This window comes from Apium graveolens, chromosome 3 (genome assembly GCF_009905375.1).
Source record: "Apium graveolens cultivar Ventura chromosome 3, ASM990537v1, whole genome shotgun sequence".
In the NCBI taxonomy this organism is placed as follows: Eukaryota; Viridiplantae; Streptophyta; class Magnoliopsida; order Apiales; family Apiaceae; genus Apium; species Apium graveolens.
In genome coordinates this window covers 27,037-38,329 of record NC_133649.1, presented here as the reverse complement: position 1 = coordinate 38,329, position 11,293 = coordinate 27,037, and the positions used below count along the sequence as shown (strand labels likewise).

The following is an 11,293-nucleotide window of genomic DNA, read 5'->3' as shown; positions in this document are numbered from 1 at the left end:
AAGGTTATAAAATCCTTTTCGAATTCACCTCCATGATCACTACGAATAGTCTTGAGCTTAAATGAATACTTAGTCTCAAGGTTAGTAATAAGATCCTTAAACTCAACAAAAGCTTCATCCTTAGTTCGTAAAAATAATACCCAAGTGAAACGAGAATAATCATCAACTATAACAAAAGCATAATTCTTACCTCCTAAGCTTACATACCTTTCTGGACCAAAAAGATCTAGATGAAGGAGCTGCAAAGGAACAGAAGTTGATAGTTTATTCTTAGCAGTAAAGGAAGTTTTCACCTGTTTTCCAAGTTGGCAAGCTGAACAAGGTTCTATTTTCTTGTACTTCAGCTTTGGTAGACCTCGAACCAGATCATGAGAAGATATCTTCCGAAGAAGATCCATGTGAACATGGCCAAGACGTCGATGCCAAAGATACTGTTGATCTTGAACAGTAGCAAGACAAATTTCCTCCTGCTGTTCATCAAAATCTAATACGAAAATATTTCCTTTTCTTTTGGCCACTAAAGCAAACTCGTTAGTATGAGTACCAATATAGCATACATCTTTATCGAACTTAACCTTATGACCAGCATCAGTAAGTTGACTTACACTAATAAGATTATATTTCAAACCATCAACTAAACGAACATTAGAAATGGCAAACCTGTCATTACCAATAGTGCCTTTTCCAATAATTCTGACGGTGTTTGAATCTCCAAGAGTAACTAAGCCACCTTCCTTGGCAACTAGAGATAGAAACTTGGATTTATCACCTGTCATGTGACGTGAACAGCCACTGTCGATGATCCATTTATTTCGCGGAACATGGACCTTCAAACAAACCTGCAAAAATTGCTTTATGTCTTAGGTACCCACTTAACCTTGGGTCCTGGTTGGTTAGTATCACAAATCTTATATAAATGTCTATCTGATTTCTTAATCCACATCTGAACGATATTAACAGAAGTATTAGCAGATTTATATCCAGCAGACGATTTATAAGATGAGTTAGAGAAGTGGTCCTTGATACCACATAATCTAGATTCAGCTGTAGGGTGGCCAGCTTTGCCACAATCTCGACATTTTTCATAAGGCATCTTATATTTCATAGGAGTTCGCTTGTAACCGCCTTGAAATGCACGTTTCTTGATTGACTCACATCCTAAACCTCCTTTATCAAGAGAAGATTTTTGTTCACCAAGAAGAGCATTCAAAGTTCCTTCTCCATGAAAACATTTAGCTAAATCCTTTTCAAGCTGTTCGACTTTCTGCTTTAATTCAGGAACAAGGGGATCAGGAGCACTGTCTTCTTTAACGGTTTCTGAATCAACAGATATTGACTCTTTCTTCAAGGCTTCAAGGCATACATCCTTCATCTCAATCTCATTTTTGAGATATTGATTTTCTTTAGTAAGTTTTGAAACCCTTTCAAGCAATGATTTGTTCTCAGCAACTAGGGCTTCTTCCTTCATGGGGTCATCCATTTCACTAAGAACTTCACTTAAAGCTTGCTTTAAATAAGCATTCTTTTCTTTCAACTTCTTGACCTGGACCTGCAAATTTAAAATAGACGAAGATATATTTGAATTATACTTAATATTCTGTACCTCATCATTATCACTGGAGTCGTCCTCTAGTCCAGCAAAGCAAAGTTGAGCAACTTCATCGTCTGAATCGATCTCCACGTCAGATTCATCATCACTCCAAGTAATTAATGCCTTCTTTTTGTTCTTCAGCTTGTAGCAGTCCTTTTTGAAGTGCCCTTTCTTTCCACACTCAAAACAGGTATCCTTGCTTTGATTTGTTTTACTCTCCTTGCTCGGATTAGATTTGAGGTCCTTCTTTGGAAACTGTGACTTCATAGGTCGTTTGGAAGCATTCCGTTTGGCAAGAAATTTATGAAACTTCTTTGTTAGAAGAGCAATCTCTTCATCAGAATCATCAGGAGACTCATCTGCATCTGCATTAAGTGCAAGAGTTTTCTTACGAGGAGCTTCATCTTCTTCATCATATCTACGAAGCTGATTTTCGAATTCTTCCAATTCACTGAACAGTGTTAGAGTATCCATAGTCGAAAGCAGTGTTGAATCCTGCAGAATGGTAACCTTTGGAGCAAACTTCTTTGGCATTGCTCTGAGGATTTTCCTATTAATCTCAGATTGAGGAATGATCCTTTCCAGAAGTGAGATGGAGTTCATCAATGTCAGAAACCTCCCTTGAGCATCTCGCACGCTTTCATCTCTTTCCAACCTGAAACCTTCATAGTCACTCATTAGCATACTTAATTTTACTTCACGTACCTTAGACGTGCCTTCGTGGCTGACTTTGATCGTATCCCAAATCTGCTTGGCAGTAGTACATGCTGAAACTTTTCTTAATTCTGTAGCTACCATGCCATTGAGAAGTGAGTTCATAGCTTTAGCATTGGAATTCATTGCGTTCACTTCTTCGGGAGAGAGATCCTTGAGAGATTTTGGCTTCCCTTCTTTCATAGGAATTGTGAAACCATTTTCTACAGCATCCCATTCAAATGCATCACGCTGGAGAAAGATTTTCATCCGAAACTTCCAGTCATTGTAGTTTTCAGCACCATGAAGCAGTGGTGGATAATTGTTTGAATACCTATCTGGTTGAGCCATGGATCGCTAGCAAAATAAACACTAAAAAGAGAATTAAATGCACCTGCTCTGATACCAAATGAAATTCGATGGCTTGATAGATAAAATAATATTCTAACTGTCAAGGCAAATGGGACAGTCTCTTATGCAAATGGGACAGTCCCTTTACAAATGAGACAGGGTATGGGACAGTCTCAATTACACTGCAGAAAATAAATAACAGAAATAAAATGCAGAATGCTGAAAACTGAAAAGTAAAAACACCAGAAGTTTTCACTTGGTTCGGCCCCTACACCTAGTCTATGGCCTACATCCAAGTCCCCATGCCAACTAGCATAGAGAATGTATTATATCAACTTTAATAAAAGAACTTACAATCTTTTCCTTGATTACAAATATAGCACCTGAAAAAAACCCTTTCCCAAGCTACCTTGCTACCTAGCCCACTGCTATTCCTTAGCCTTCTAGCTACCTTGCTATACTTTGAAATCAAGCTTGCCACAACCCGGCACAAAGTTGATATGAATACACTATTCAGTTACAAGAATAAACAAATTGATTACAACTCAAACTAGGTTTCTTGTTTTTCTGGATATGAATATCTCGGGTATGAAACAAGAAAATGATTTCAGATGATGAAGGATTCTCGTGAAAATATTAGCTACAAATCTGAAATGAAGAGTTGTATTTATAAGCAAAGTTCTAACAGATTTATTTTCAAACACAAGATAAGGTTGGAAGATAAGTTTGTTTGAAAATATTTTGAATGAATCTTTGAACCTAATCTGTTAGTACGTTTGAAAAAGATAAATCAAGTAAAGAGATAAGTCTTGAGAGATTTAAACTTGATTTATAAGATAAGGTGGTAAGTTTGTTTGAGATAAGGTTTATCCAGATAAACAAGATTTACACAAAACCCTAACAAACCTAATCATGAGAAATAGCCTCCTGGAAATTCTGAATCACTGCAATCTCTGGACTCTAAACTGCTGTCTGTTGCAATCTGAATATCATCATAAACTCGTAGATTAACAAATACAACATACAAACTATCAAAAGCATTAGAGATCAATATAAATAGGTTAAGTTACATTACTTAAGCGATACTCCCTCTGTTTTTTATTATTTGACGTTTGACTTTTGTGTATATAATTCTAAGTGCTTTGACCGCATAGTTAGAATATTAATTTTTAATTTTTTCTTTTTGTGAATAAAAATATATAATTAAAACTTCAATTTAGAAAAAGAAAATTTTAAAAAATATATTTTATGTATGCGGTCAAAGAACTTAGAATTGTGTACAAAAAAGTCAAACGACATATAAAAGAAAACATAGTTTTGTTAAAAGAAAAAAAAAATCAGAAAACTAACCGATTTTATCAGGTAGCATGACAGACAAAACAGTAGCACCGAAGTTGGAAATGGCCCTCAATGTCACTTTTCGAATTGTTAGCCCCAAATGTCACTTTAAAACGGGGATTCGGGTTATGTTTTTAAAATAGACGAAAAATGCAGTTTCGTGTTGAGTTTTTCCATAACAATATTTTTTTATTATTTTTCTTGAATAAAAGGAAAACGCAGTTTCGTTTCGTGTTTTTGTTTAAAAACGCGGTTTCAAACTGAGTTTTTGATGAAAACACAATTTCAGAAATTGTTTCGGTCAAAAACCCAGTCTCGTCTTGAGTTTATGGATATAAAAACAGCGTTTCAACCCGAGTTTTTCGTAAAAACGCAGTTTCTAACCGAGTTTTTCTCAGGATGCGAAAAAAAACAAAACCAAAACGCATATCCAAAATGAGTTAATATGAAAAATTTATCCTGAGATTGCGTTTTGCCCCCATAAACACGAATTGAAGTTGCGTTTTCAAAATTTTTTTTTGAAAAAAAAAATGAAAACGGAATGCGAAATTGCGTTTTTCATTAAAAAGAAAAATTTCACCCGAAACCCCATTTTGGAGTGACATTTGGGGCCAATTGTTTAGAAAGTGACATTGAAGGGCATTTGAATAAAAAAAGTGACGTTTGGGGCCTTTTTTTGTTTAAACTGCAATCTTTTCGTTATATCTATGGTTAAACCTTGATTAAATAATATCCGATAAAGTAATAATCTCGTTTAAGTATAAATTTCGTAGGTCTCAAATTGGGCCAAGTTCGTAAATTAATATTCTCGCTAAGAGTATAAATTACGGGCTCGACTAATATATAAAGTAATAATTTCAGAATTATATATATATATTTACATACTCGGCCGTATCCGATTAAAAATCCGGTTAAAATTTGATTATTCTAATATGTTTTTTTATAGCATTTACATTTACTATTAATATAAATAATATTTTAAACACATATACATATTCGTGACTCATAATATTATTTTTATACTTTATTATAAGACCCATGAAAGAAGAAATAATAAATACACCATATATATTTGGATAATATTTATAAAATTTTAATATTTTATAAGCATGTTCATTTTTGCCCCAACTTCAATGTTTTCAATAAAATATTGTTTTAATAAAATATTTCATGCAATATAATATATTTTTGCAATAATTTATTTGTTAACCTATATAGTCGTTAAAATATATAATAAAATTCAATCTAATTTAAATCAGAAAAGAGGCCAATCCAATCCAATTCAATACGGCCAAAAATAAGTAAAATCGAATCATGATTTTCGAATCATATTCAATCTCTCAATCGCCCCTTTTTATTAAATATAAGGTGTCAATTTCGAGACACTATTCACTTGTACAATCTTTTATGAGTATAATTTATGTTTTTTAGTTTAATTCTTCATTTTTATTCGAATTTCTGAATTACTTGCAGAAACAATGAAGAAAGTGCTCCACCCGTCCACGTGTAGTTTTCAGGTAATTCTTCATTTTATTGCGATTTAATTAATTGAATACGATCATCATATATACATGTACGTTGTTTTGTTGAATGCGATCTTATTGTTTTGTTTTGTTACGCTTGAGTATCTTCGATTTGATATGGATTTATTGCTCTATTTAGTTGTAATCGAATAATTTAGTGTTTGATTTGATATTGTTCTATTGGTTTAACTGCTATTGTTTATTTATTTGTACGGTGTGATTTTGTAATTGATTGAATGTTATGGTGGGAGCAATTTATGTTTTATCGGCTTGAACATTTTTACTTATTTATTTCAATTTAATTATTTATGAGTCGAATCTAGACTTGATTAATTAATGAGTCAAGTAGTATATTTAGACTAGAGCTTGAGAAACCTTATTCGAAAAGAGAATAGAATTTGGGGATCTCCCTTGAGGTGTCTAGTTAACCATTATATAAGCCATAGGGATCGAGTCTGCTTAGTTTTATTAGGATATATTACCTTTTTTTGTAGACGATTCTGGCGGAAACTCATATATTTTTAAGGAGCGAGCGACCCTTATTAATGGTAAATTTCTTCATGATCATATTTTCATTTGTATGATTATTTGCGATGAGGATTAATGATCGATTGAGCCTAATATGGAAGATGCAAAGTGATACTTAGTGCTTTGTCAAGTGGGTGCAGAAAAAATAATTTTGTTGTACTTTCTATCAAGAAGAAATTTCACAAAAAATAAGTATGACTCTAAATTTGTTAGATTAAAACCATGTCTTTAAAGGGCCACGCCAGGTCTGTTTCTAATGTTTGTTTTCATATATTCTGATTGGTTAGGCTTATACTCGCTATCTGGAAGCGGAACTGCACGTGTTACTAGAAGAGAATGCACTCCTGCAACATGCTTTGGTAAGCAGGACGCTGGCTACAACTTTGTTTCTGTAAAACCAATCTGCATGTTTATTATTAGTTCTCTTTTTGACTAGTGCGTACATAAACAAGAAGCAACAAAGAGGATAAAGCAGCAGGCATGTTGACCACGTACTAATCATTTCATATAACAATGCAATATACACATACACTGTAATTTTGCAGACAATGGAATTTTCACAAATCAAGTAAATAAATAATATCTTTCATATTTTTATTTCTTATAATCCCCATCAGAAAGTGAGGCAACTTGAAATTCCTAAATAAAATTACAATTTGCAGATTAGTACATAGTGATGATATGCATATGAAAAACATTATTGCTTTTGAAGATTCAGTTATTAGAACAACGGGTAATGTGAATTTTACATTGGATATGCTATGGAAACCTATGTAACTTGATGCAAATTGCTCAAAAGTTCTATGATAATAGTAGCTCTAATTATCGTTGTTAGTTGTGTATAGAGATTTTCCTATAATCCCCATACCTTATACACATGCGTACACTCAAATATAGACACTTTTCGTGAATTATGCCAACCAGTGATCCTTTGACAATTAAAATTAGATATTATTAATCGGTTTTTTTATGCCAAGCATTATGGAGGAATGTATTTTGATTGTGTCGAAAGCATACACTTGCCCTTTAATGCTAAACCTATGACTAAATGGAAGAAAGATAAATTGAAGCCGTAATCTGTTAGACCAGTTAGGATGTATACCTAACTGAAAGCCCTAAAATGAAAGCCCTAAAATGGAAACTTAAATCTAATCACCTGCAAAATTAAAACAGTATAAATAAATTGAGAGTAGAAAATCAAATTCAAGAAAAGGAGTTTTTAATTAACAGTTTTTAATTTCAGTTTACAATTTGATTTTTGTTGAGAGCGAGTATAGTGTTTGTACTTTGTACTGCATCATTTGTACTGCATTACTTGATATATGGTCTGGAAACTGCATTATTTATAATGCATTATTTGTACTGCATTATTTGAGATGAGTATTATTTGATATATGGTCTTGAAACTGAATCCTACTTTGTTGTTACTGGAAAATAATTGTAGCTCGCCAAAAAATATTCGAAATTTGCCGTAAAAAGCATCCCTCCTGTAATAATTGCAGATCTACCGGTGCTTTAAAGGTGAATTTGAATATGTTTGCAGATGTGGGTAGATGATGGAGGGATGGGGAAAAATGAATGGGGGATGGAAGACAATACAGTCAACCACAAGTAGAACTATAGATATGCGTAGTGTATAAAGAAGAAATCTACAGTGGATACCATACACATTCATTTTTGGTTATAAGTAATACTTGGAAATAATTGTCAATAAGGAAAATATTACAGGAAATAGAACATTGAAACATGATAGGAGCATATATAACCTAATAAAAATTTTAGCTCAGTTTCTGGCCCCCAAACTCTACCTATTATATTCAATGAATTTAAATTAAAAAAATGTCGTGTCCCCGTATTTGTGCCAACTGCCAAATGGTGTCGCCAGGTTCTAAGTCTTTCAAAGTGCCAAATCTGATACTTGGATATGTTTGAATCTCCGTACCTGAGTCCAATTATTTAAAGCAGCTGCACCTACTGAATCTGGTAATTCCCAGAATAATATATGGGTGCAGAAAGCAAATATAAAGATAATTACTCTAGTCCCTTTAATATCTCTCTAAAGCCCATCTTTTTGCATATATAGTAGAGAACTTAGTTCTTTCCTCTTCGGTAATTGTTCATGTTCCCAATTGAATACTTTCCGCTTCAGTAATTGTTCAGATTCCTTATTGGCCCATATGATTTGTAGATATATAGTCTTATTTAGTTATTTGTCCACGACTGTTGATGAAATTTACCTTGGTGGATGAATGAGGTCTCAAATATAATGTCTTGATAACTTCTAATCAGGGTCTTCAATTTGACCTTCTAGTCTTCTGTTGTAGACAACAAGGAATTATTAGATGTGTACAGGCTCCTTTATTTCTTCCCCTTCTATAAATCTTAGTACCTTATTCTTACCAACCTCAGAGCTCCACTGCTGCTTATATTTGATGTTTTTGGATTCGACTCATAAGCTGTAATCCGATTTCTGACACAATACACCAGCATCGCAAAAGATTTATATTTCTCATTACACAAATACATGAATCACTATTTCCTTTCGGTAAAACGCAGAACATACATAAAAATATTTTAAGAGAATAATACCCAATATTCGATGTTCCGATCAAGAGTTTAGGCAAACTAATTTGACCCATCTAACTTTGGATGACAAATTATATTGAAACTTTTCCACAATTATGTTTCTCAAAACAGACACCACTTCTCCCTGTTGTGTGGTACAACAATTAAAGTGTACAACATGTAGACTTTCTTACACTACTACTGCCTCTTGTGCCCTCTGGCATTGAAGTGTATAATGGTTATGTGCAGACTTTCGTGCTGGTAATTGCAATCTATGTAGTTAATTAGGTTGTAGTATTAAGTTGTTTTTTTGGCTTGCTGTTTAAGTGCTTCTAACGACAACTTGCTCTTTGAAATATCTCTCTGTAAGTGATCCATGATAGAATTTTCTTAAGAATATAATTTCTGGGTTGTGGTGCATTACAGAATGACCAAAAAATGTACTTTAGAAACTATAAACAAAAGGGCGGAGAATAGTTTTAAGTTTAAAATGTGCCTTATGTATATGTTAATGTATTTGTTGAGTGAGTGATTGAGTAATCAAGTTGTGCTGCTTAATATACAATACCGGGCGTAATCTTAATTATGTTCCTAAATGTTTTCTGAAGGTTCCCAGGCCTTATAATGCAAGCGAGGAGGAATCTCTGTTTGTTTTCCCAAGGTATATACCAATTATCGTTATATTCACGTTGTAGTCTTTTTATTTGAAATCATAGTACCGATAACTTGATGCAGGTTTTAAAATTTTCTCTAGTTTTGCTCCTCCGCTTCAGTTGAAGCAAATGGTCATGCAAGAAACGAAGGATGGAGAGTTGATCATAATCCTCCTCCCAAGAAACAGTAGGATTACCGCGAAAGACTTTAGAGGAAGATTAAAGCAGTGGCCCTACAGGTTAACTTTTGATGTATTTTCCTATTAATTTACATGACAAGTATATCCTAGTTACGCACGGTTTATTTAAAAGTACTTTTTTGCAGATATATTGTTTTTTTCCCTTTACAAACATGGCCTTAATCGGTATTTAAAAATAAATAAATTATATAACTGCAAAAGATAGTGATTGTGTTGCAAGTTTCCAAATGCTATATGCTGATTGGATCCATGGACGCCTCCACATGTTTGATAACTTTGAGATGATACTTACCTATGGTTATAGAAACATTTTGTACTTGGTGAAGTTGTATTATCTCTTTTGTAGTTTGCCTGTGTATATGTTTTCACATCTAAGATCATATTTGTAGGTATAGAAATGGCAGGACAGTAAAAATTGTAGGCAAAGAGTTTCTTGGGTACATGAATGTTGGTAATTATTATCAATCCACATATATTAATATGAATTTGTTGACAGCTTTCTTTCTTTGTCTTCCATAGTTATGAGTTTCGACTTAGGGTTTCTCTTTCATCTTGTGGGAATCTCAACATGATATCGCGCATCAGGAACATTGACAGCAGCCTTTAGTTTCTCATTTGGCTACCATACATATTTGTCTGTTTCGGATATCTGGTATGCACTGATATTTTTGAACCTAAATACTCTGTCACTGGTTGTAATGTGTTGTGACATGAAATAAAACAAAGATCATAGAAACAGGACTGGGCTAAGTTGGCAGTGACATTTAAGTACCTATTAAAACCTCTGCTATTTGTAAATGGTTGACGTTTTCGTGCTATGTATGTATTTCATTTAGTAATCTTTTGCATGTCACCAAAATGGTGCTACTGAGTACAATGCTACATTTTCAACTCCCTCTCACTGTTAGTTTCTAAGGGAATATATTACTTACTTAAAAGTAGAAGAGGCTTATGCTAAACGCTGCTTTAATATTTTTTTGAAAGCATTTCATTTGTTTTAAGTAGGTGAAATAAAGATAAGTGCGTTTACCTTTTATCAACACAATATGAGAGAAAAATGATCATACTGACACGTTTAAATTACTGCCACATTTTAGTACATGCACAATACATTTAAGTTAGAGTTGAAACACATGTGTGCATTATGTTTTACATAAGTGACACTTGAAGGCTTTTCAGATGTGCCATTTAGACACTTCTCCTTCTCAATGTTATTTTGATCATTAGCCACATAATAATAAAGGAGAAGGAATGTAGACTTTGCGATCTTGTTGCTTAATTAGATTTCTTGATACTATGAAGGCTTGCCGGAGTGAATTTTACAGTATTTAGCTCGTCCTCTTTTGTTTCTGCTACCTGGACTGACCAAAATTCATATGGTTTACAGTGAAGTGAGGATAGAAGGTTTGAAAACATTGGATTATCTAGACAACCTGTCTGATCGAAAATGCTTCAGAAAATGCTTCACTGAACAAGGAGATGCAATTACTTTTGAATATGAGGTATACAGTCTTATGTGTGGTTCCCTAGTACTTAGTTTTTTACTTCAATAGTGCACAATAAATGAGCATAGCTGTCATCATCTCCCGTTTAGTGACACTCTTCTTCGAATTAAGGGATGTAAAAACTTAATTATGAACTAAGATTAGTGGAGGAAAATATGTGCAGTAAACCTCCTCATAAAATGTATAACAATTTTAGATATATAGAAGGGAGGAATATGAAATTTCCAGACTCTATTCACTTATACAATCTTGATTATCTATGTGTGTGTGTATACTGTGTGTGTATACTGTGTGTGTATACATATGATTGTGGCACAGTTAGACCATTTGACTGAATTATTTTACT

At 33.4% G+C, this 11,293-nt stretch overlaps 1 protein-coding gene across 1 annotated transcript; it reads left to right on the top strand.

Moving 5' to 3' along the window:
• Positions 1–5,451: 5,451 nt before the first annotated feature.
• Positions 5,452–11,098, top strand: LOC141711209 (uncharacterized). The gene is made up of 5 exons (XM_074513618.1): positions 5,452–5,490; positions 6,312–6,383; positions 9,198–9,250; positions 9,344–9,481; positions 10,830–11,098. The coding sequence occupies exons 1-5, from the start codon at positions 5,452–5,454 to the stop codon at positions 10,993–10,995; spliced, it is 468 nt and encodes a 155-aa protein (XP_074369719.1). The 3' UTR covers positions 10,996–11,098.
• Positions 11,099–11,293: the final 195 nt, after the last annotated feature.